The 26439-nt window shown below is 38.5% G+C and overlaps 1 protein-coding gene across 3 annotated transcripts in view; it reads left to right on the top strand.

Annotated features, from left to right (window-relative positions):
- The first annotated feature begins 5915 nt into the window (after positions 1–5915).
- CWC22 (CWC22 spliceosome associated protein homolog) overlaps positions 5916–26439 on the top strand; it is a 54998-nt gene continuing 34474 nt past the window's right edge. For 2 of the 3 annotated variants that reach the window (XM_037130043.2, XM_053665200.1), the window contains exons 1-4: positions 6018–6122; positions 18879–19006; positions 23414–23481; positions 25111–25221. In XM_037130043.2, the coding sequence (XP_036985938.2) occupies positions 18980–19006; positions 23414–23481; positions 25111–25221 (206 nt within the window). In that variant the 5' untranslated portion in view covers positions 6018–6122; positions 18879–18979. Of the gene's footprint in view, positions 5963–6017; positions 6123–18878; positions 19007–23413; positions 23482–25110; positions 25222–26439 lie in introns of those variants that run through there. The other variant, XM_053665199.1, reaches the window with a different exon arrangement.

Raw genomic sequence — 26439 nt, 5'->3', positions numbered from 1 at the left:
GCCAGAAAACCTACAAGAAAATTATTTTCCATAGAAGAGCCTAGAGGACATATTTCTGAAGACCAACAGGAATGTGCTAGCAAGAAGGACCCCAGCATCACAAAGACACCCAGCACTGGCTCCTCTTTATAGATCAGGACTGACTACAGGACAGGCTGCACAAAACTTGGTTCATTAAGGGCAGTGAGGATGATGGGTACTTGAAGCAACAGAGGCTTAAGCAACACTTAACCTTAGAAGCTGGGGTGGGGGGGGGTCACAATTACAGTGACCAGAATGCTGGAGAAGAAGCCATGAGGAAGTTGTGAAGATGGTCCATAGAACATGGGGTCACTAGGAGTAAAATATATGAGCAGCCAATGACAGTTGCTTAGCATACACAAAAGAAAGAATGGATGAGCAGAAGGCTGAGGTGGGTAATTCCAATGAAAAGTCACAATATCTTGCTCAGTTCCTAGACCCGTGCCAGTTTTCAAACAATTGACTGAAGACTTGGCTAGATTTCAAGAAGAAGCACCATGCAACACTATGTTAAATATATATTGTAATGTTTCCTGTGGACCTTCTGCAAAGGTACCTACTTGCACTTAGATGAATGACTGTGCACTGGAAAAAGGAAAATAGCCACATATTTTGAGGACTACTGGATACAGGGTCAGAGTTGATACTGATATATCACAACTTGCCTATTGGAATGGAAGGATACAGATGTCAGGAAATAAATGGAGTTATGGCCAGAGTCTGGTTCACAGATCAAGTTAGTGGTCCCAAGTATGTAATTGGGATTGATATTCTTCACAGTTGAAATATTTTCTATTTATTATCCTTGGCCTGTAGAGTAAGCTATTATAGTGGAAGAGGCCAAGTAGAAGTCTTTGAAACTTCCCCTCCTGACCAATAAAGTAAATCTCAAACAACATCATAATGCCATAGGAATGGTGGAGATTATTGATATCCTGAAATATTTAAAGGATACAGAAATAATAGTTCCTATCCCATCTCCAGAAACCAGGTGAATTAGCAGAATGACTGTAAACGACCAGCAGTTCAACCAAGTAGCAGCCCCAATTCCAGCTGCCATGCCAAGCATTATATCATTGCTAACACAGGACAATACGACCATTTATTTCAAGAATGCAATATTTTCTATCCCAATGAAGAAAAGCAATTAGAAATGGTCTACATGATATAGACAGACAACAATATGCATTGACGCTTTTGCCCAGGGCTATATTAACTCTTTGTCTCTCTCATTATAATAGTCCAAAGAGATCTGAATCAAGTGGAAATTCTATGGTTTACCATATTGATCCTTCATATCAATGGCATCATGTTGATCAAAAAGGTTGAGCAAGAGCTGGCTAGCTTACTGGAGGTCTGTGCTCCAAAGAGCAGGAAACTAGCCCTATGAAGAATCAGAAACCTGTCCTTTCATCAAAGATTTTAAAGGACCAATATTCAGGAAATGCTAGATCATCCCCTTTAAAGTAAAAAATAAAAACTAAAAAATTTTTTTAAAAACTTGCTGCCTTTTGCATTCCCTACAACGGGGATCACAATCCTCAGGCCATGGACCAGTACCAGTCCCTGGGCTGTTAGGAACTGGCCACATAGTAGGTGAGTGAGTAGCAAGCTTGCAAGTGAAGCTTTGCTCAAATTGCTGCCTGAGCTCTGCCTCCTGTCTACCCCCTCTCCCACCCACCTCCAGTCTGTGGAAAAACTGTCTTCCATGAAACTGGTCCATGGTGCCAAAAAGATTGGAGACCACGCTCCTACAAGGAAGGAGAAAGCAGAGTTCGTAGGAGGCGGCTTTGGGTTCTGTGAGCAACATACTCCACAGCCAGGGATATTTTTCTGGCCCATATACCAGGTGACATAAAAAGCTGACAGCTTAACAACCTGGCAAAAGAAAGGGCTCTGTAGCAGTTCTAAGCAGTGGTGTAAGCACCTTTGACACTTGGGCTACAGGATCTGGCAGATCCTCTAATGATACAATTATCAGTTTTGGGGGGGAAATGCAGTATGGAGTTTATGGAAGTCTCAGAGAAAAATCCCAGTTCAGGTCCATAGGGTTCTGGAACAAGTTTGCATATATTTTAAGAATTAGCTCTTGACATGCTTCTGGTAAAGAAGAATTGCTGGACCATGGGCCATTAAGTGACATGAAATGAAATGTCTTGTTGAATCCACCATGTTAGAAATTTGGGGGACAAGAGCCAGGTGCAACTCATCACAAGATGAAAGTGTTATAGGGGTGGAAAACAAAGAAGACCAGAGAGTACAGTCTACATGAGCAAGTAATACAGACCTCGACATCACCACCTCAGTTACATCAAACTCCCTCTCAGCTCACACTGTTGCAATATCAGGTAGGAGTGGTGTCTTGAACAACAGCTGAAGGAAAAAAAAAAACAGCCAAGCTTAGGCTACAGATGAGTTGGCTAAGTATGGGGATGAAAGCTGAAATTGAATGGCAGCTACATTACAGCCCCACTCAGGAACAGAACTGAAAGTAGAAGAAAAGGGCAATTTCCTAATGGCAGAGCTGTAGATGCTGCACCTGGTCATCCACTTGTGTGGAAGGAAACAGGGCCTGATGTTGGAACACAAACAGACTAATAGGCAATGGCAAATAGCCTGGCTGGCCAGTCAGAGGTCTAAAGAGAAAGACGTTTAATAAGAGATTGCAGACAGGGAGGTTTTAGAGGGTTAGAGGTACATAGATAAACTACATACTGATGTGAAAGGTGGGCTAAAAGCATGAAGATCTCTTTATCACGTAACAATGTCCACCAGAAAGAATACATTATGGAAGAAGCACTGAACAACTACATAGACAAGATTCCTCACCTGGCTGGTGTTAGCCTGTCTGCCAGTGGCCATCCCAGTGCAGACATTGCACACGTGAATGAAAAGGTCATGGCAGTAAACAGAGAGTCTGTGTATGGGTCCATTATCATAAAACCCACTTACCACAGCTGACCAGTCTATTGCATCATCTGATAACTCGGCTTGACAACAAGAGAGGCCAGTATAGAGCTTCTAATATGTCATCATTCCTTTAGGAGATCAAGGAGCCACTTGGTGGCAAGCTAACTACATTGGGACTTTCCCATCCAGAAAGGGGCAGCAGTTTCATTTCATGGAAATAGGTGATGTATTTTGGATATGCATTTGCATTTCCTACCTACCAATCTTCATCCAGCACCACTATCTGGGGACTTACAAAATGTCTGGTCCACAGACATAGAGTGTAATACAATACAGCATCCAACCAGGAAAAACACTTCACAGCAAAGGTGGAGCAGGGGGTACCTGTGACCATGGCTTCCACTGGTTATAACACATCCTGCATGTTCCAGAAGCTGCTGGCCTAACAGAGCACTGGAATGCCCTGTCAAGGATGAAGTTCAAGAACATTCTAGGAAATAATAGCAAGAATGAGGTGCTGTTCCTTAGGATGTGGTACACCTTGATATGGCTCAGAGTCCCCAGTAGGAACAATACATGGGTCCAGGAAACAAGGGCTTAAAACAGAAATAGCCCAACTTCCCGTCACTCTCCATGACCTACTGGGAGAGATAGTGTTCCTACAACTCTGAGCTTTGTGGAAGTAGAGGTCCTATTCCCCAAAGATGGTAGTCTTGCCAGGAGACACAGCAAGAGTCCCACTGAACTAAGCTTCATCTGCTGTCTATCCCTTTGGCCTTCTTGAATTTAGGGATGAGTAGGCAGGGAGTAAACACCTTGGCAGGTAATGCTAACTCTGATCAGCAGGAGGAGGAAGGCTTGATGTTACACACTAGGGGAAAATGAGCATATGTGTGGCACTCAGGTGATCCACCTGGGCATCTCTTAAGACAGCCTTGTCCAATAGTCATTCTAAATGGGAAAGTGCAGCAACACCTGTCTGAGAACGAGATTATTACCAGGGGCTCAAATTTCTCAAGAATTAAGGTCTTCCCACAATCAGTTTACTCACTGAGGCCAGGCAGAGAGTGAGGAGAATGTAGAATGAACAATAGAAGTGCAATGAGTTCAGTCGTGACTCAAGACCAGTTGCAAAGATGGGGGCCATAGTTTGCCCACTAACTTCTCTCCTCTGGTTTCTCTTCAGAAAGAGAGGCCCACTGGATCCCTGTGGACACTATTCCCTTAATGTGTATGAAGAGTCGATCTACATGGTGTAAGGTGTGAACCGACAGGCACAGAGATGTGCTGCTCAGATGCTGCTTCAACAAAAGGCCCTTTTCCACACCTGGGAGGAGTGTCCTTGGATAACAACCTTTAACTCTTAACATTTTCAGGTCCATCTCAGGTCCAGAGTTGAGGCCACATTCTTCTTGGGTTGGCTCCACTCAATGGCTAATCAAGACTGTGTTACAAGGACCTACCAATTTGTCCCAGTGTGGGATGCTTACCCCTGCTCCATTCAGTTTCTTCCATTTCTTTTCATATTCTTTTTTAAAAAGATTTTACTTGTTTATTTTTAGAGGGGAAGAAAGAAAAGGAGAATGAGAGGGAAAGAAACATCAATGTGTGGTTGCCCCTCACGTGCACCCCACTGGGGCCACAGCCTGCAACCCAGTCATGTGCCCTGGTAGGGAACTGAACCAGAGACCCTTTGGGCCCACACTCAATTCACTGAGCTACACCAACCAAAGCCCTTTTCACATTCTTAACTCTATCTCACTGTTTGCTTCCTCAAGGACCCAAATGACAAACCTAGTGTTTTCCAGCTCCATTCAGCTCTGCTAGGTTCAACTCAAACCTTCCTATGTCTATTGGTAACTGTAGAGGTGGTCTGTGCTTTTTTCAGGTATGCATACAAATGCATACAAATTCACCTCCTGCACCTGTATTGGTACAACTGAAATCAACTTACTTAAATATCTTAAGGCACCAAAATGCACCTTTAACTATAGCCAAATATCTTAAAAATGAAAAAGAATGATAGTACTATTACATAGTAGGAATTACCTCAAATGCATCAAGTGTATCAACTGATTAAATTCTTGAAACTACTCTGTGGGTGAGTACTATTATTCCTATCTAACAGATCAGGAAACATGCCCCGCAGTCAATCGTCCACAAGTATATCAATAGATTCATAACTTAAACCTGAGTAGTCCAGCTCCAGTGTCTTTTTCCGTAATCATACACTCTTCTGCCTCTAGGAAACGGTTGGTAGCACCAGCACACTAAAATTGCAAAAAAGTGGTGTTTGTAGAAACCAGGCCTGGTTTGTAAAGGGTTGAGGAACATAAATTCATTTCCCAGTTGTTTCAGGGAAATATAAATCCCCAAACCGTTACAGGTAAGTGAACTCTAAGGTTTTGATACTACTGCAGAGTAAAGCCTAAGAAAACTCTTGGATTACCTCTGATTCCTGCACAAGCCGCTATTTCCACGTTGGCCAGGAAATCTCCTTATCCCCACCACGGCTCAGGAGCTGGTGCCTTGACCTAAAATAGAGGCATCTTTTTCTCTATAGAATTATCGTCTCCTCATTACTGTACTTTGTTTATGTTCCAACATTCTCCCATTCACTTTGGCCTTGAAATCTTGGAATTTAGTAGGCATGTAACAGTAATATTTTTGCTTTGATTTTCGGTCTAATTACTGTAAAAAGTCAGAAAAAAGATGTCTGCCCTTTTTGAGATTTTTACGGGAAATGACTATTGCGGTCTACTGTTTGCAACTACAAAGAAACGGTTTTAAAGTAGATTTTGTTTACACCTAATCACAACCAGGTCTCTGACCAGTCACCTGAATGTACTCTCTGGTGCTTATCCAAAGAAAAACTACAATTCCCGTCGTACACTGCGGCCCTCTCAGCCTAAATTACATTTGCTTGCGCCATTTCCACCCTCACAGGCGATGGGTGCTGGGCTTTGTAGTTTGTGTCAACTTGCTGTCTTCGGAAGGGAAAAGCGCGGCCGAACAGGCTTCTCTGAATCTGGTATTACGATACGGTTTTTAAAATAAATTATTAGATAACGTAACGAAGCCGATGTAGCGTCAGGGTTTTTTTGTATTTTACCTTCCCCCCTTTCTCCTGCCTGGGTAGGGAAGGGGAAGTGACGTACATCCGGTGTAATGGCGGCGCGGTGGAGTTCCAGGTAAATACCTGAGCCCGCAGACCCGTCACCTGCAGGGAGCCGGAGGGCGGGTGGTGGATTACCAAACCGGGTGGGAAGTGAGAGTGGACCCAGAAGTGGGTGCGGGCTTGCTGGTACAGCCGTAGGCGGCACTGGGGTGTGCGTGGCTCCTCCCGCCTCGCGGAGGCCCGCGAGGCTAGAGTGTGCGAACCGGTTGGGCGGGAGAGTCTGAGCGGGTGGGGAAGGGGCGGCGGTGAACTCCCCTTTCGCCTGCGCGGAGGGGTGTAGCTTCCTAGGAAAGTTCTTCAGTATCTTTGTTGCTGAAATCCGGCACCAGCGCTTGTTCTACCGTGTGCTGTGTTTCATTCGCCGATCATTTAAGAGCCTCTCGAGTCGTTTGGGCTAGAGGCCCCTTTCTCTCGGTCCGTAGGACATGGGATTGTATTTAATGAACTGCGTTTGATTAAAATAATTGCAAGTTACACTCATGTGCTTCGGCGTAGTTTCCCTGTGACTGCTTCTCTGAAATGTCAGTTGTTTCTTTTCATACATTTGCCCCGTAAGTGATGATTCTTCCTAGTGTTTAATCTTGGGAATTCTTTGTTCCTCAGTATGTGTTGCTCTTCCTCTGTCATTCTTCATCCTTCGGTAAATTGATCAACCTCCAAAAACGTGATAGCTCCCACACTTGGCCCTCTGGTCACCACCTTTCCGTTGAGCTCATGATCCCACAATACACTTGTATGTAATGGTAATATAATAGTTAATTCCACTAAGTCGAACTGCAACACTACTTTACCTATTTTTCACTTATAATCCTTACAACAATTACTTGAAATAAATGGAGAAGGAAAAAATGAGGAAAGGCTATTATTCCACATGCAGGACTGGTGACTGAAAGTGTGGTAGGAGTTCCCTTAGCAGGTGTCCAGACCAGAAACAGCAGATAAATAAACAAGGAAATTTGGGCTTCGGAAGACCAGGTAGCCTGCCTCCTAGTTATCTGTGTTTAGATTTGTCTTGTTTTAGGATTGTGAAGTGGAGAGTTAACCTGAATTAACTTTCTGCAGTGGAAAAGCAGACTTAGAATTAACATTAAAAGTGTGATTTTGATCAAAAGAAGCTTTGTTACAGTCAGTATTTGTACAAGGTGTTGGTGCTGCATGATGGAGTAGTAAGCCAAAGAGTTCAGCCTTGCTTTAGCATGTATGTAAGTCTGTTGCTTAGGGCAGATCACCCAACATCTTTGTTCTCAGCATCCTCATCTGAAAAAGGTGGATAATAGTGATACCTACCTCCGTGGGTTGTTTTGAGGATGAAGAAAAATAATGCATGTAAGGAGAGCATTGCACACAGTGAGTGCCTGGCATACAGTTTTAGCTGTTATGTTATTGCTACTTCTACGATATAGTTGACGAATTGTCTTTCTCACTTACTGTTTTGTGGTGCTGAGTGTTACCCTTCCACTTTTTTGTGCCCATGTCACTTTCATGGAGCCTTTTCCACATCATTTGTCTGGGGCTCTGAGACTTCAGATCCCAAGAACATTGGCCCAGTGGTTCTGAAAATGTGGTCTCCTGAATCACGCGCATTTATATTTCCTTGGAACTTGTAAGTAATGTAAATTATTGGGCTTCACCCCAGTTATGTTGAATCAGAAACTGGGGAATGGAGGGCCCTTCAGTCTCTTTTTTACCAAAGCATGCGATTCTCCTGCCAGGATCTGTTATGGTCCACTGCCACCCTGGAATCAGGTTTGCTGCCTTCCTTGCTACAAAGTATTTAGTCTGTGGCTAGCCAGTATATCTGTGTTATGCTGCCCTTCCTTCCCCACTTGGAACAATTTAGTTTCTGATACTTCCCAGACTACTTCACTGTCTTCCCTAAACCAGCTTTTGCTCTCTCAGTTTTCCCAGCAGCTAAATTCTTAGAGGTTAACTTTCCTCCCTTATGATTGTGCATTGCCAAGTGGTCCACAGTGGCTGTTGTACCCTGAGACCACCTAAGAGAGTACACAGTGACACATTGTATGTTTATAACCTCATGCCTTAATTTGCACATTATTCTCTGTGTATTGCCAGTCTGCATTTAGTCTGAGTTTTGTACTACCTGGTGGAACCCTAACTTGGTATAAATCAAGACCAGCCTAGAGGTAGTATAAGCCAGTGCCACTGATGACTGCGGGCTTGTTGCATTCCTCTGCTTTTCTGTTCAAGTCTGAGAATCCTAGCATGGGAAGGGAATGGAATAAAAAAGCCTCTGGCATAGTAGTTTCAGTGAACTTCAGACTTACTAAACCTATAGCATGAATATCTTATCTTAGTATATGCAGTTCCCAAGTTGACATGGAAGAGACATTTTAGTGCCTACAACAAAGTACAAACTTCAAAACATTTTCTTAAAAAATAATACCTCAGATGGAAGGAATGGATTAAAGCAGGCCTTTTCCATTTGTTGCCAAGCAAATAAGTCTTTCCCAGTGAAGAAATACCAAAAGGATAGTATGGTCTGCTTTGGCCTGGGGACATATGGGCACCTGTCACTCAACGTAGGTTAGCTAATGGGAAGGAGAGACCCTGTTGAGATTTATGTTTAACTTGACTTGGAGCCTAACTCATGAACGGATATGGCTAAACAGAGTTCAGCACTTCCACCTGAAAAGTTGCCTTGAATGTCCTTTCCTGAATTAGTTTTATTATGACAGTTTTTTATCAGGACAGCTGGTGATAGGAGCCTCTGTCGTGGAATGTAATGGTGTGTGCCTAGGGACTACACAAACCTCTGGAGGCCACTGCCGTCAGCTTTTCTTTAAAACTTAGAATATGGCTCTTGAACTAGATAGGTAGAAAGCCCACTTTCAGAACTGTGCTGTGAGAGAATTGGCAGAACATATCTACCCCATATACTTAATAGGGCAACAGAATTTTTGGGAATGGGAGCAAAGCTGTATGAATGTTGAAGGCATAGGACACACTTGATAATGAGACTTGTTTCTATAAGTTGAAGTAACAGCACCTTGAGGTCCTGTTTCCTCTTTCAGTGCCATCAAAGGAGCTTTTCCCCCTCCCATCTCCATAGGGAGGTTTATTCAAGCTGCTCATCAAGAACTGTGGGGTGAAGACAAAGAGGGGTTGGCACCTTATAGTGCGGTGTTGATGCAGTTTGGTGATAGACAGTTTGGGGATTCCTAGAAGTGGGGGCTGATAGGTGGAACGAGGTTGCTGGGGTATTCTTTGGAAAAGAAGTTGTCAAACTATCATTATAGGGAGTTCTGTGTAGGAAGAAATTGGGAAAATCACCAAAAGTCCACACACCCTCTTTTATATTTAAGTTTAGAATTGGAACCTACTAAGTAGCAGACAGTCTTGGGTTCTGGATATAAAGCAGTGACCAAGAACTTCAAGTATTCAGTATTCCCATACAAGTTGTTTTATGCTGTAGCTTCACAAATCTCTGTGTTCCATCTCATTATTGCTTAATCTCCTGTATGCACACTGTACTCGATTCAAACAACTGAATCTCCTAAATCAGCAGTGTTAAACTCATTTTCACAGGGGGCCACATCAGCCTTGCGGTTGCCTTCAAAGGGCCTAATGTAAATTTTAGGACTGTATAAATGTAACTACTCCTTAATTAGGCACAAGGAGCTCGGCACTGCTGCCGGGTAGAAGCACGGTGCCCTGCTAATAAAACAGGGTGAGGGGCAGGATTCTGTCAGCTGGGCCTTGTGTTTGCCACCTGTGCCCTAAATTCTTTTGTGTCTTTGAGTCTTTATACATGCTAATCTCATTTCCTTAGTGACCTTTTCCCCCTTTCCTACTCGTCCTTCAAGATTCAGGTTCAAGACACACATCTTTCTTTATGCCCCAGACCCACATACTTACTTGCAGTTCCTCTTTTCCAGTAGTATTGTGTTTGTGATGCTGCTATAACACTTAGACTTTTCTCTGCCTAGAGGAAAGGAACTGCGATCTCTCAGACCTCAGTGCCTTGTGTGTAGTGTAAGGTATACATCACTTACTATATGCACAGACACTACCTGTAACCCTCTAAGCTTAATTTGTTTCCAGGAGTAGGGGGTAAAGAAAAGAAGGAAAAGATCACGACCAAAGTGCTCTTTCTCTTAAACTTATACTTTATTTTCTCTGTAAGTACTTTTGTGAAGCACTTAGTAATAGCACTATCAATTATGTCCCCAGCCTCATCTTTTTTGTTTGTTTGTTTTCCTGTTTGTCCTGGACAAAATTGTTTAATTTTTATGATCTCACAAAGGAGTCTCAAATTCACAAATACATATTTTAACATAAAAATGAAAAAGGCAGCATTCAGCGGGTGACTACAAGCATTGGACCTATTTCTTAGCCACAAGGCATATATTAAGTAAAATGGTGAGGGTTATGTTATAGGTTTTAAATTTAAGGTCTTGGCTCTTCCTTGTTATGAAAATGGGTATAAATTGACTTAATCACTAGACAAAGAAAACCCATGTAAATAATATTTGTTCAGTGAATGAGATGATAGGGCTAATGAGGAAAGTTAAATCTTTTTGCCACGCGGTTGAGCTGTAAACCGAGGGATGTGTGGGGAAACTCGCAAAACAGGGTGGCTTTAGGAGGATCTAGGTACATGCGATTGAGGGTCCGGTAGCAGTGGAGATGTCCCTTAGGACTTGTTTTTATTCATAACTAGAGGGACTGTCACAGAAAAGCTTCTATAAAAGAATAATATGTGGAGATAAGATTGTTGATACAGTAGACATTGAGACAAAATTTCCATTTTAAAAAGTTATAGAGGGAAATTTGGAAAGTATAGAATAATGTTGCCTATATTGTAGTGGAATGTGCTTTTAATTTAAGGCCTGGGTTTTCCTGAGGGCAACTTTGTAAATATTTAAAGGGTCTTTTTGCCCCGCATGGGTGGAATACAGTGGAGCCCTACCTGTTAGTATGCATATATAACTTATATTTTTTAGAGGCAAGTTGCAAAAGTTTTTATAGCTTAGAGATAAGGAAGACCTTGTGAGAAATTTTGGTAAAGAGCTTAAAAACAATTTGCCCTCTAAAATGAAATGAAGATTGTCTCATGGGATCTTTTCTAAACGAAGCATCCACCTACACATTTCCTGTTAAATGAGAAGGTGGAATCAATAGGCTTTGGAGACGGACCGTGAGTGAGGAAAAGGAAATGTCACTTCTAGCTTTATAGGTAATGTCTTGATTTTGCGGAAGGCTGGTTTGAGGAAGGGAGGAAAGATGTATCGGAGGTAGCCATGTGGAGGTTTCCTACAGCATTTGGATGTAAGGATTTGGAACTTTAGAGAAGGTTGGGCTGGAACAAGAGTCATTCTTATGAAGTTAGTTGAAGATGTGGGGAGTGGAGGGAATATAGAGAAAAGATAAGGAATGTTCAAATAACAAATGGGTATTAAGAGCTTTCTATGTTGGGAATATGGGAATGAACAATGACAAAAATCCATGAGCAAAGATTAACCTCTTTGCACCAGTAAATGTTATTTACTATTTACTATTAGGGGTGGACGGAGGAACAGAGGCATGAGGAACAGCAGGTGAAACTGGTGTCCCTGTAAATTAAAAAGTGAGACCTTCAGGAAGAGGTGGTTGGCACTACCAAATTCTGGAGTGATGTCAGAAAAAAGAAAGACACGGTTTCTAGATTTAGCAACAAAGAGGTTATTGAATAACCTAATGAGTACTTTGGAGTAGTGGGAATGGAAAAGACTTCGGTGGGTAAATGGAATTAATGGTAAGGTTAAGAATTGGTGACATTAAGTGTAGACTTGTGTATCAAAAAAATTGGCTGTTTAAAGAAGAAAAAATAGAAACTAGAGAGGGGGCATGATAAAGAAAATTTGCCTCATAAATGTCGTAGTTTATATTTAAGTGAATCAGTAAAGAAGTTCAACATGTAGAATTTTTTAACTCTGAAATCAATACTATAAATCAAGAAATAGCTGATAAAAGTTTTGTTTTTTTTAAAGATTTTATTTATTTATCTTTAGAGGGGAAGGGAAGGAGAGAGGGAGAGAAACATCAATGTATGGTTGCCTTTCGTGCGTCCCCTGCTGGGAACTGGCCTGCAGGGAACCTGCCTGCAACCCTGGCATGTGCCCTGACTGGGAATCGAACCGCGATTGTCTAGTTTGCAGGCCCGAGTTCAATCCACTGAGCTACACCAGCCAGGGCTAAAAGTTTTGAAACAATAAAAAAATTAACAAATTCCTGCTCTCATAGGGCCTATATTCTGATGAAAAGGAGCACATTAGAGGATCTTCCTATGTAACAGCAAACAAAGTTTTAAAAAAATTTAAGTAGCATATCCAAATGATCATATCACTAACTTTGTGGTTTTTGGTTACTTAAACACCAACCACTATGGACTGACTAGCTTCATGATGTAGGAAATGAATGGGGTATAATAGCTATTCCCAGTTTATAATTAGTTATTTTTAGTATGGATATGGTATCACTGAGTTCATTAAAAAGATAAGAACTTTTTGATTTTGTCTTTTTTTACTCATCTGCATCTTTTATGACATGTCCCAAAATTGGTGTGGTCTCCTCTATACAGAATCAGAGACTAATCAAAGGCTTTTATATTGTGTTTATTCCTCATCACTTGCAAAACCGAAACAGTATCCAGATACTATCTGTACAGCTTCCAGTCCTATACTTGAACACAGGAATATTCAGTTATTCAGATGGTCATGCGTCCAGTTGTACCCCTAGTGTGCAAAGACTAGGAACAAACAATGGGGAGAACTCTGCAGTTCTTTATTTGTAAGTCTTGGAGTCAGACTGCTCTGATACTCAGAATTTTTCAGATTTTAAGGAAGAAATACAGTACAGATATAGTACGTAATACCCCTTTTGGGGTCATGGGCAGTGTCCTCTGGTTAAACACGTTATTATTTCTGCAGTACATCAAGAATCCCATGAAGTCTCAAGTTGGTATATGTCAGGTTTTGCTGCCAGTTGAGTTTGCCACAAGGTTAAAAAGAAAAATCTTTGTATTTTCGGAGCTTTTCAGATTTCAGAATTGCAGATAAGTGGTTGTCACCCTGTGCCTGGTGACTTCTGAAAGAGATGGCAGTATGTTGGCCTTTTTATTTTCCTGAAATCATGAACTAGGCTAAAGTCAAATTACATCATTTTCCTTATGCGGCATATCATAGGGCAAATTTCTAACCAATATGTACATTTCCAAAGGGAAAAAATAGCAAGAAAAAAATAAGAAAATGGTTTTCTTAAACGGGGGTTTTCCTTTAGTACAGACAGAGACAGGCTGGAGCAATCTCGTCATTAATGCGAAGCACTGCAGCCAGTCTGCTGCCGCTGCCCGCTCCCAGGGAGGGGGCCCCTCTGTGGAGGGGGCGGGGGCTGGGATTCCGTTTGTGGGTTTTCCTGAGGACCCCATCCTCCCATTCCTTTTTTATATTTGTATTTTTATTTTTTTGCATTTAGAACAAATTTTAACTAGTTTTTATTTGAATGTTAGTTAATATTACCATTCTCCCCATTGGACATCTAAGAATTGGGGTGTTTCAACTCTGTTACATTGTTTGAAGTTTGCCAAGCCTGCTGTCACTATGAGCAAACTATAGGGAATCCACTTTCCTTTTAACAGTTTTGTGGTAGTATATTTTGGTGAGTTCCTCTAATTTGGGTTGAGGACTCCAGAGGGACAGTGGTAGATGGGTTCTACTAAAACAATAGAGAAAACAGTGCATTTCAGCCATTGGTTGAGCATTTTCTCATTTTTTTGAATTTTTGAGACAACTATAGAATTTGCAGTTTCATAGTTTTCAGTTAACAGTTTAAAGTCCTTATATGTTATTAGAATTTTTGATTTCTGATGCTTGGTAAAACGGATAGAAAGATCGCCATTTTTAAACTGCATGTCCTTATTTTAAAATCTCCTTGCTCAGGAGAGCAGGTCTGGTTTTGCTGAGTTGCTTCCTTGTGACAAGGAGAGAGAAATTTAATAATTCATCATAAAATCCTCATAGTGGTGCTAAGAAGAGCAGTGAGAGCTATAAACTCTGGATGAATTGCCCTCTTTGCAGGGATTTCCAATTAGTCCAAGTATCAAGCATGCACATGGTGAACTCTCAGAATTTCCCTAGAGGCATATTCTGTGTAAATCTGGATGGTGATAGAACTTTATACATTTTTTCTTTCTTTTGTTAGAACTGCAGTAGCAGTCTACTTACTATACTATTAATTTCACACTTACATTTGGGACATGGAAATGTGACAAACTACTCAATTGCCAGAATATTATTTGATAATGATGGTCAAAGGGTAGAGAGAGAAAAGATGACACTGATCAGAAAGAAACTCACTGAATTTAAACAAGTAAGGTAAATTTGAAACGCAATATATAGAAAAAAACACTTTTTAAAACTTGTTGGTAGGTTAAGAAGAGAAACTAGATTTAAGATTGTAGGGGAATTTCAAAGGAAAATGCTAAATTTTGCACAATAGAGTGAAGTGCTTTGGTCATATTATATCTAGTCATAGTGAATTCTAGGTAGGCTGACTAAAAGGTATCTTTAAAATTTTTATTATGGATGTTTAAAAAGAAGTAGTGTCTCACTATGTAACATCAAAACTTTTGCTATCTGGAATTTTGGAAGAATCATCAGTTTAAAATAGGAACATTTTCTGGATTTTAGAGACCATACTTGTTTACATTGTGTGATGTGCCAGTTTGGTGTCAATTTATTAATGTTGGCATTTTCACTGGGCTGGAGTAGTGGATAGTTTTGACATTTAAACTTTTTTTGAGTTTTATCTCTGCCATTTACTAGCTGTAATTTATTTGGACACATTGCTTCAAATTTTTGTATTTCAGTTCTCTCATTGAAAAATGAGGCCAAAAGGTACTTGACCAGCAAGGCTCAGTTGGTTTAGCGTTGTCCAGGAAAGCAAAAGGTTGCTGGATCGATTCCCAGTCAAGGCACATGCCTGAGTTGTGGACCTTCCCTGGTTGGGGAACCTGCAAGAGGCAACCAGTCGATATTTCTTTCCCTTTCTTTCTCCCTCTCTTCCCCTCTTTCTTTAAAAAAAAACCCCACCAAAGTAGAATAGATATGAGGATTGAAAAGATTACATAATAAAAGTACCTAGTATAATGTCTGTAGATGCAATAATTTATCATTATTCATTATCGTTATCTTATTCTAAGTTACACATTTTTAATTTCTGAAACAGGAAATGTAGTTCATTAGTTAATCTCTAGATATCTTGGGAACATTAAAGAGTGTAGGATTCTGTAAAAGAATGCCGGTAATTCTGATACTCCAAATCCCACCCAGATCTCATTCTTTTGCACAGAAAACCATGATGTGAATATGATAATTGTCAGCAAGTTTACAATCTTACTGGATTAAGAAAGGTTTCTCTTCCATTATTTTGTTCCCAATGTAGAGATAAGAGATTCAGCTCACTTTTTTTCCCCTTTTTTTAGAAAGAAGGCTGGATAGAAGATATTAATCATTCGAGCTAGTGTTGAATTCAAGTTAACATGGGTTCTTACTATATAAAAATATCCCATTGGAAAGTACGGCAAATTGTTCAATTCGAGATCCACATATTTGTTTAGTCTCATTTATTCTATAACTGTCCTGCTCTTTCTTTTTTGTCCTCCATGCCATGGAATTGTTGGAGAAAGTGGGTCATTTGTCTTGTACGTTAAAGCCCACCAATGAAGACTCACCAGTAAGAAACTTAATTAGTAGTCAAAGTTAATTTATTAATTTGCTGCAGGAAGGAAGAAAGCACACTATAGGGAATCACGCGGTGCCTCAAAGGGTGTGGTTAAGAAAGGGAACTGAAATAGTTTGTGAGGCTCCAGGTAGTCAGTCATCAGAGGCGGGGCAGGGATTGGGCAGAGGGTGTAAACTGGAGAGTCGCTGGAGCAGTGAATGGTTCTGTCTTTAGAACACACACTGTAACTCCTTGAGATATTATCATTTTTACCTTAAACTGACCTGCATTTTTTAGATTAAAAAAAGTAGTCTTTTTTGTTTCTTGAGAAAGTTACCATATCCAGTGTTCTCCATTTCTTCCTGAAAAAATGAATTACATCAGGTTTTATTTCTCTTCAGCCCAAGGAACTTCCTTTAGCATTTCTTGTAGTGCAAGAGTATTTTTGCTGGAATCCTACATTAACAGTTTTTTTTATCTTTCAATATTTTAAAGATTGTTCTTCTGTCTTCTAGTCTCCTTAGTTTCTGATGAGAAGTTAGCAGTAATTTCAATAGCTACTTCCACTTATGTAAGGTTTGTTTTATTCTCTTGCTGCTCTCAGGATTTTGTCTTGATCTTTGGTTTTCAGTGGTTTGACTTCACTAATATACATAACCTATATCTATGTGTGTAAGTGTGGTTTCTTTATAGTTATCCTGCCTGGGATAAATATGAAGACTGGATTTATCTCTGGGATTCTCTGAGCTTCATGAATAAATTTATGCCTTTCAACAAGCTTGAGGAAGCTTTGGCTCTTAAATTTAAAATATTTTTTCTATCCCAGTTTTGTTCTCTTTTCTTGGACTTGACACATATATGAGACCTTTTGATATTGTTCTACATGTCCCCGATACTGTTTGTTAAAATTTTTTTTGTCATTCTGTTCTTTAGATTGGATAATTTTCATCTTTCTTCAAGCTCACTGATTTTCCTTAATCTCTATTTTGCTGTTAAAACTATCCAGTGAATTTTTCACTTAGGATATTTTTTAGTTCTGAAATTTCAGTTTTGTTTTCTTACATGATTTATGTTGTTATATGGGGTTTTTTCCTGACATTTTCTGTTTTTATTTTTTGCAAACCTGTTTTCCGGTGCATTTTTTAATGTGCTTTAAAAACCTTGTGTGCTAATTCCAACATCTGGGTCATCTCAGTGTTGGTGTCTTTTATTTTTCTTAAGATTAGGCCGTTTACAGAAAAACTAACAGTTTCCTGATAGTTGAGGTTTTTTTACATGAAAACTGGATTCTATTACATTCTTATGAGAACTAGTGACTTTTTAGGCAGTTACGTTGATTAGACACAAATTGCAAATTCTCTTTTAGCTTGTTCACATGTGAGTTTGGTTCTTTGATCCTTAGCAGGACTCTGTTTTGTGCATGTGTTGGTACAGGAAGAGTCAGATTCGGGAGAGTTCATAACCAGCACTTTGAGCTCCCCTTCTTTGGCTCCCTCCCATCTGGGAGTCCTCTAGCTGCACATTAGCCTATCTGCAGCTGCAAATATGTCAGAGGTAGTGTGCTTTAGATTGAAATTATATTTTATACATTGATAAATTTGTAAAGACTCTCGTGTATATTTCGTATACTAACCTTGATATCATGCTAACCATTGTAATAGAAACTTTCCTTCACTTAGTTGTCCTCTATGTCCCCATCTGTTTAAATGGTAGCAGCCCTGTGTTACTTTATAGTGTTGAGGTTGTTTGTGTACATGGTCTAATGAAGAATATTTAATTGGATGTCCTCAAGTTACCTTTCTACTTAATGTTCACCACTACTATAGCTTACTTAGGTCATTGAAATGACTTACCTGACCTTCAGTACTCTGATGTTTAGGAAGAAGAAATTGGCCCTGGCCAGAGTGCTCATTTGGTTAGAGCACTGTCTCATGCACCCAAAGATAGCAGGTTCAATTCCTGGTCAGGGCACATACCTAGGTGGCAGGTTCATTTCCCAGTCAGGCTGCGTACAGGAGCAACCAATTGATGTTTTTCTCACACGTTGACATTTCTCTCTCTCTCTTTCTCTTTCGCTCTTAAAAATCAATAAACATATCCTTGGGTGAGGATTTAAAAAAAAAGAAAATAATCTATAACATCCTTTCTGGCATTCAAATTAAAATTTTTTCGTGATTGTATTCAATTATTTTGGTACTGAGCACAGTTCTTGCTCTAGATTATCTGTTTTTTAATTTTATTTTCATCTATTTCATTTTGTTTTTGTAATTGTTTCTATATACCATACTAAAAACCACTTAAATATGCAGTTTTCATAAACCATAATTATACCACTTAGATATATAATTCCAATAAAATACTTAAATGACAGTTCTATATAAACATAACATTCAGAATTTTTCAAAAATTCCTAAAATTTAACAGATGGATATTGAAACACATTTTATTTTAGCATTTAATGTTGATGACTTCGTTTATTCTGAACCAAATGCCTGGTTCTCATAAGTGCATATGTCTGAAGCCTTGTGCCTTTGGTAAATCATATTAAGACTTGATTGCTATAGCATCTTATATTTTCATGCAAAGTATATTTATCTCTGAGTGATCATTATTACAAGAACATTGGGTATTTCATTTTTAGTTTATATAGAAACATTGGACAATTTATGTTCAGTTTATACAAAGTTTCTCTTATAATTGTTTCCTCTGTTCACTTGTTTTTTTTTTTAATAATGTCACAGTGCTGTTTTATGATGTAGATATAAGTATCCCTCACTGAGGACAAGTTGAATAAAGTTATCTGACATCAGTTACTAACTTTTGTTCCTATCAGTCATTAGAATAAAATACTTTATTGTGCATAATGTGTCCTTTTTACTATTTGCTCATTTTTCAGCATCATTTCTACTAATATGTATTCTCTATATACATTACATGGAACTATTTAAGGATTTTTTAGATTTTTAAGTTGTTAATTGTATCTCAACCTATTGATTCACAAAACTAAAGTGGTCAAAGTTAACATAGTGTTTTTTGGTATATTTTATAGGTGACCCTTGCAGACAGAAAAAGTAAACTGTCAGACAGTTCATACCATTTGGTACTTGTTATTTGGACGAGCTGATTTATAGGATCCGTTGGCAACAGAAGATGAAAAGTAGTGTGGCACAGATAAAAGTAAGTGCTTGAAACTTATAATTAAAAAGTGAACTTATAGTTAATTACCTATCCTTTAAACAAAAATGCATTTATAGAATTTGGACATTAGAAGCAGACACCTGAGCTATAACCTGCACAATTTCAAATGTAGATACTTGGTCAAATGGGAGTAATAGTGTTTGAAATGACAGTTGACAGAACATACAGGGTGTGTGTGTGTGTGTGTGTGTGTGTACACATGCTCATTAGTATCTGCATCAGTCAACGAAGTGCATGTGAATGGGCACATGAAAAACAAAAATAGTATCAGCAGGAAATTCCACCATTCTTAAAGAACATGCCTTCTTGAATGAGCATGTAATTAACTGTGTCCTCAATTGGTCACAGTTCCTGCAGATCTGCCTATAGGTAAGCCTTTTGTTGCATAGTTCACATGTATAAGTGAGCTCTTTATCCCTGTATTCTCCTGTAGACATGTATTCACTCAACACATATCTGCCGAATTGTTACTGTGTCTTAGTGACTGTTCTAAATACTTTGGTTACAAAGGTGTACAAAACAGGAATCCTTGTTCTCATGGAGTTTGTATTCTAGTGGGGGGAGACGAAAAAATCGTAAAACTTAAAATGTAAGTAAATTATGTTGGAGTGTTAAGTGCTAGACTTGTGTTTATGAATAGAAGAAATGGGTCAGGGTTGATCCGTATCGTTGGAGGTTGCAATTTTTAATAGGGAAGCCCCATTGAAAAAGTAACCATTTAAGCAGAGACTTGAAGGATATGAGGAAGTTAGCTATGGAGATGTCTGGGGGAAGCATGTGCCAGGCAGAGGGAACAGCAAGTGCAAATACAAAGAGTCTAGCATGGCTGCAGCAGTTTATGAAAAGGGGAGCATAGTAGGAGATGAGGGCAGAGCAGTCACAGGTCAGTAAGTCCAATTCCTTTCAGAACTGTTTCCCTGCTGTGGGTGGACTTAGTGGGAGATCAAACCATTTCACTTCTTTTTCTTTTCAACTTCATGGATCTACAAGCAGGCACATCACTTCCTGGGTCTCAGAGTGATTAAAGGAGAAGGCATATTTTTATTTAATTATAAATCTAGGCACCTCTCCTTTCCTCTTCTCCATGATCTGTGTACCTGTAACCCTCCTTTAAAGAGAACCAGTACATCGTGAGCTCCTTAACAGCAGGCACCAGGTAGAAAACCTGGTGCATGCTAAGTGCTTAATAAACTAAATTGATAGACTTACAGACTGAGGCAGGCTCTGCCGCCATCATTTCTAAATTCTTTCGACTATGAGAAGACATGTTCTCCAGCCTTCCTGTTTGGTAGACATCCCACCTGTGCTTACATATCTCCTTGGGCAGGAGGCTTGCCATCTCTAAGGTAGCTCCATGTGTCAGTAGACAACTTTTATATGTAGTTAACTGAAATCTGCCTCTTTGGGACTTGTATTCATTGTTCCACTGGGACTCAAACAATTAATTGTGGGCCTAGTAAGTGGCAGATGGTATTAGGAGCTGGGGACATAAGAAGACCTTGTGTGGAACTGACTCTTGACTGAGCCATGTTAGATTAGGGCACTCAGATTTAGACTGAAACCTTTTATATAGAGAGAGAAGTGTTTAATCACTGTCAGAGTCTTTTTCCTGTTCCTCTTAGACTGTGCTTCTCCACCTTTCCCTTTTGTGTTCCTCAGGGTCCTCTGTGATACCCCCTCCACCTAGGAGTGGGTGTCTTCAGTCAGCGCATCCTTTACACGTAGTAGTGGCTTGGACCTCCCAGTCAGTTCTCAGTTTTATTAAAAAAATTTTTTAAAATTAATTTGAAAGAGTGGGAGAAGGAAACATTGCTTTGTTGGTCCACTTATTTGTGCATTCATTGGTTGTTTCTTGTATGTGCACTGACCAGGGATCAAACCTGTAACCTTGGCATATTGGGATGATGTGCTAACCAACTGAGCTAGCTGGCCATGGCCCACTTCTCAGTTTACTGTGCCTCCCGCTCTCTATCTTGCTAGCCACCAACAGGTCCACTATCTGGGATGGACTCAGTGTTACCTCAGGTGAGGCTCAGATCTTTCCTTGATGTGCTGAGGGTTCATCTGTTAGGTTCAAGAGGTTGGAGCTGAGGATCCCTTGTTTTCACATTGAGTCTTAACTGTAGCTTCCTTGGGTAACTGGAAGCAAGCCCCCTACCTACTTCAGGCCCTCCTGTCCCTTGCTCTTGAAGATTTGCTCCCTGAGCCTAATGGATGCTCAGAGCCTCTTTACTCAGGCTCCCTGCTTCACTCACCTCCTTGTACTGCTTTTTGCATTGATAGACTACAAGTGATTGAATGATGTACTGTATTTGTTTTGCTAGATAAACAACTTAGAGAATTTTTAAGGTAATTTTGGCAATATGTTATTTTCAACTACTGCTCTGATTTACAGTCTAAACTCTATGATAAAGGAAATCGAGAAATTCTGCTTATTATTACTTGAATCATACCTCAAAATGATTTTTCGCTTAATGAAATCCTATTCAGCAACTAAAGCCCAGTTCAGGTCCCCCTACCCTCTGTCACCCCTCAGTACTCTGTAACAGTGATCGTGCCATACTCCAGATCTCCTGCTAGCACATCCGCCTGTGCCAGTCATCTGTTAACTTGATCGCATTTATGAAATCCCTATTCACGACTTCAATATTTTTGGTTTCTCCTTCTTGCTCACAACAGATGTTGCGGAGATGTGTTAAAGATCATTAGCACAGAATTGAGGCCATCTCTCTAATGTAATCAAAATAATTGCACTGCCTTGTAAAAAAAAAGTAGAATTTGCAGTTTTATTATCTCTTTCTCTCTTCCTCCTTGTTTTCCTCTTTTTTCCTTCTCTCTCTGTCTCTCTCTCTCTCTCTCAGCAACATGTAATCTGATGTTTAATTTTGGAAAGCTTTATAATCTTTTTCCTTTAAGATCATAAATTTCTTGAGGGCTTTTCTTTTGTATCCTTCAGAGTGTCTACACAGGAAGGGCTTTGTCTTACAGTAAATCACCAGTAAATACTATGTTTGATGTTTCCATGAATTGAATGAATCTTGTGCTCCATATTTGGCTTAAAATATTAAAGTCAGGTTTTATAGAAACCTATGTATACATGTTGAACTTTTCTACTTTATTGTGTTGCTAAGTGAAATAATTTTAAAGCTTTCTTACACACATTAGAAACAGGGTTTTAAGATGGTTGCATTGAATATAAAATAACAGCCTAACTGTAGCTACTGTAAATTGTAAATTTGATCACATGCTTATTTACTTACATGGGTGAATCTGGTTTGTGTATACTATTTGAAAAATTCAGTAGTTAATGAGACTGGGAATTTACTTGTGATAATGTTAGACTAAAACTTCTATTAATCACATCATCATAAAATAAGAGGAAGTTTGAGCAGTTGTTTATTTTCTATGCAGTATAATTTTCTATTTTTAAATGTACCTTTTTCCTCTTAAGGAGACAAGGATGTAAGTATACAAAACACATTACTCATTATTTGTTTTACTTTTTAGATTTTAAGATTAAGATAACTTTTTTAAATTTACTGTTTTTCTTAGGTTAATGAAATTATTTTAATTTTTTTAAAAAGCTTATGAATATAAATGTTGACCAGTGCTATAAAACAATTCACCTACTTATAGAGATAAGTATTTTGGCTTCTTAAATATATTTGGATTTTTAAGTTAGGATATGTTCACAAACTAGATGATTCATGTCTCTGTCTCATGTGACATGTCTCTTCAATCTCATGGTACATTGAAGTTATTTGTATGTCAGTTCCTTTTCAAAGGATTTGACATAGGAGCTGTGTCTTTTGAATCAAATATTTCAAATCCTTAGAGTTAATGTAGTGCCATACATATCAGCCACTCAATGTTTCCCTAAAACAAAAATGAATTTCATAAACATATAAAAGTTTGTTCTTCTAATCATTTATTTTATCTAGGTTCTTTAACCTGGACTAAAGTGGTGGTTATTATAAGCCAAAGGAATAAGTAGATAAGTTCAGAGTTAAGACTTGGGCATAACCACAAGAGTGAGCTCTTGCTAGAAAACATCTGGCCCTAAGTCATGTAATTTACCAAAAGAAAGCTTTGATCTTATTTTTCAACAGGAGATGTTTTTATAGAAATGGTGTTCTATAAGTTTATAGTTTATATAAACTTAATAAATAAAATATCATCTAAGTAGCATTGAAAATTTGAAAAATTTTTATCTACCTTAAATGTTTTGGGTTAAAAAGGGTATTTGCTCCATTGCAAAAATGGATTTTTACAAAATACTTCGAAGTAATTCCAAAGCACTTTCAATTTTCTGAGATGCATATTTCATTGTGTATGTATTTTTTAACATAATTTTTTAAATGCTTCCTCTTTTTTCCCCTTTGAAAGCATTCTTCAGGTCATGACAGAAGGGAAAACAGTAATTCATATCAGAGGACCGTCTCTCCAGAGGATAGGTAAACAGTTTTCTGTGTAATGAATTCAATTTAAATATTTTATAATAAACTTAAGAAATCACTTAGTTCTTAGGTTTCTAATTTTAGTTTGAACAACTTCTCTTTTTATGGTTTTATAAAGAATATTACTTGAGTGGGCTTGAGGGCAAATCATTCTTTTTGTAAAAAATTATTTTTTAAATTTTTTGTTGAAGTACAGTTATCTCCATTTTTCCCCAACCTGCCCCCTACTCCACTTATCCCCGTCTTCCACCCTTGAACCTACCCCCTTTGGCTTTGTCCATGTGCCCTTTATACTAATGTTCCTTGATGGCCCTTCCCCTGTTTTCCCCCTTTATTCCATTCCTTCCTCCCCTCTGGTTACTGTCACTTTGTTCTTTATTTCCATGTCTCTGGTTATATTTTGTTTGCTTGTTTTGTTGATTAGGTTCCAGTTATAGGTGAGATATACCACTGCTGGGATTATACCCTAAGAATCCTGAAACACCAATTCAGAAGAACCTATGCATCTCTATGTTCACAGCAGTACAATTTACAGTAGCCAAGTGCCAGAGAATAAATCATTCTTGACTGACTATTCTAAACTTTCTAGATTTTAAGTAATTCTTTAAGTGAGAGTGAAGAACTTTAATATCTTCAATATGAGATAGAAGGAGTGTATAAAATGGAAAATTGAGTTGAAATCACATTATCTTGAGGCTTTGCTTTTCATTGTTACTACTGTTCTTTACCTTTAAATAGGTCTTTATAGTCTTTAAAATATTTTTATATATCATCATAATCATGTTAAGATCAAAGATCCAGAAATATCACCATTATATTCATTATGCATTCACAGGGGACTTCAGTTATTTCTCTTAGTAAACTGTGACCATTAAAAATAATTTCATTTCTCTAATCTCTTCCTCACTTCATATGCACTTTTTTCTTCTTCCACTCTGCTGTCTCTAAAAACCTTTGTTTAATGGATAAATTAATTACAGTGGTTTGCAACTATTTACCATCTTTCATCAGTTACCTACTGTCTATTTTTTTAAAATCTCTCTACACACAAACACACATAGGTCTATGACTGTATATAAATTAATCATAGACATGTATGTAAAATATGGATTGTGTTACTATATATTATGTCAGTGTGTGTTTCACTTCTCTTGAGATTCTCTGATTGTATTGACTCTTAAAATTCAAATAGCAGGTCTTATACTACTCATCCTTGTGTGCTAGTAATTTCAGTTCACTACCACTGCTGTCCAAAAACGTAGTTTCAAAGTTAATAGCTAATAAAGTCTTTTGCAGTGGAGTTAAATTGGTCTTTATAGAGACCAGAAAGCATTTGCAGTATAGATTTCATGCTAACTATATGTGATATCTATATATCCTTTACTAAGTACAGTGTGAATCAGGATGGCAAATTTGATTACATGAATTCCAGAGTTGATTTTATTGTACACAGACTGAAATCTTTTATAATTGAGACTGAATGAATGGGTATAAAAAATGAGCTGTCTCTTAAAAATTTGATAGCACATTTTTTTAGCCATAGAGTTGTTTTACATTATGAATGAATGACTTTCTTAAATATGTAACAGTTGTTTTCAACTTTGGTTTTTTTATTTTCTATATTAGACATGCAGAACCAGAAAGATCCCCTCGGGATAGAGATTACTTCGATTACAGCAGGTCAGATTATGAGCGTTCAAGAAGAGGACGTTCTTATGATGGTAGCATGGAGTCACGGTTAGTATTAGAAATTTTAACTATAGAAAAAATGTATTTGGTCCTGGCGAGATAGATCATTTAGTTAAGAGTATTGTCCCAATACGCTACGGCTGTGTGTTCCATCTCTGGTCAGGGCACATATAAGAAGCAACCAGTAAATCCATAAGGAGTGGAACAGCAAATCAATGTTTCTCTTTCTCTTTTTGTCTCTAATATTCAATAAATTTTAAAAAATCTGCCCTGGCTGCTGTGGCTCAGTGGATTGAGTGCTGGCCTGTGAACCAAAGAGTTGCTGGTTTGATTCCCAGTCAGGGCACATGCCTGGGTTGTGGGCCAGGTCCCCAGTAGGGAATGTATGAGAAACACCCACACATTGATATTCTCTCCCTCCCTTCCAATAAAACAAACAAACAAACAAATAAATAAATATTAAAAATCTGTATGGTGATAATAGGAAACTGCTTCTACTTTGCTTATATAACTTCTGGTAATACAGAGCATGAGCAGAATGCTCTGAGTTTCCAAGGAAGTATATGTAAATAATAGCTAAGTGGACAAACTCATCTCTAGGGAAAAGTAATAAAAAGCAAGGATATATACCTTTTTCTGATAGTTCTTGATAGTTTCAGAGAACAATATTTTGATTACTTTAAAGTGTTAGCTTAAGAAAGGATACTCACCTACATTAGTAGGGAAGAGTAATTGTGGCTAGGAAATGATTGATTTTCTTTGAAAATTGTCTGAAATACACAGGAACTTCTAATGTTCTGAGATTTCTAATAAAAATACCACTTGTGTCAAGAATAATTTCAAATGTTACATTTTCTACAATAATTTTTCTCTTAAATTGTCAGTATTGGAAATAACCCTGCTTTCTCTTTTATTTAATTCATTATTTATATCATAGGCCAATTTGTCTTCTTAAAACATTTTCATGTAACTATCCCACTCAAAAACTAGCGATGAATCCCCAATATTAAAAAGTTAGTGTGTTGCTGAACTTTTCCTTTCAGCTATTATTACACAGGATTCTTTATTGTTTCCATACTGTTCTTTTCATTCTGGCCTGGACACATTTGCTCAGTTTTTTAGCAGTTATTCTGTCTTCTACTATTTGCAGAAAGCCAGTCTCCCTTCCCTCTCCCTTCTCCCCTTCCTGCCCTCAATATAAATTCTGTCAAGTGTTAAAGACCTAATTTACGTTACATTTTTTCTGTGAAGCACTTTCTCACCATT

The sequence above is a fragment of the Artibeus jamaicensis genome, unplaced genomic scaffold (assembly GCF_021234435.1).
Source record: "Artibeus jamaicensis isolate MK-2021 breed Jamaican fruit bat unplaced genomic scaffold, CSHL_Jam_final contig_391, whole genome shotgun sequence".
Classification (NCBI taxonomy): domain Eukaryota; kingdom Metazoa; phylum Chordata; class Mammalia; order Chiroptera; family Phyllostomidae; genus Artibeus; species Artibeus jamaicensis.
This window is presented reverse-complemented; position numbering and strand designations above follow the sequence as displayed.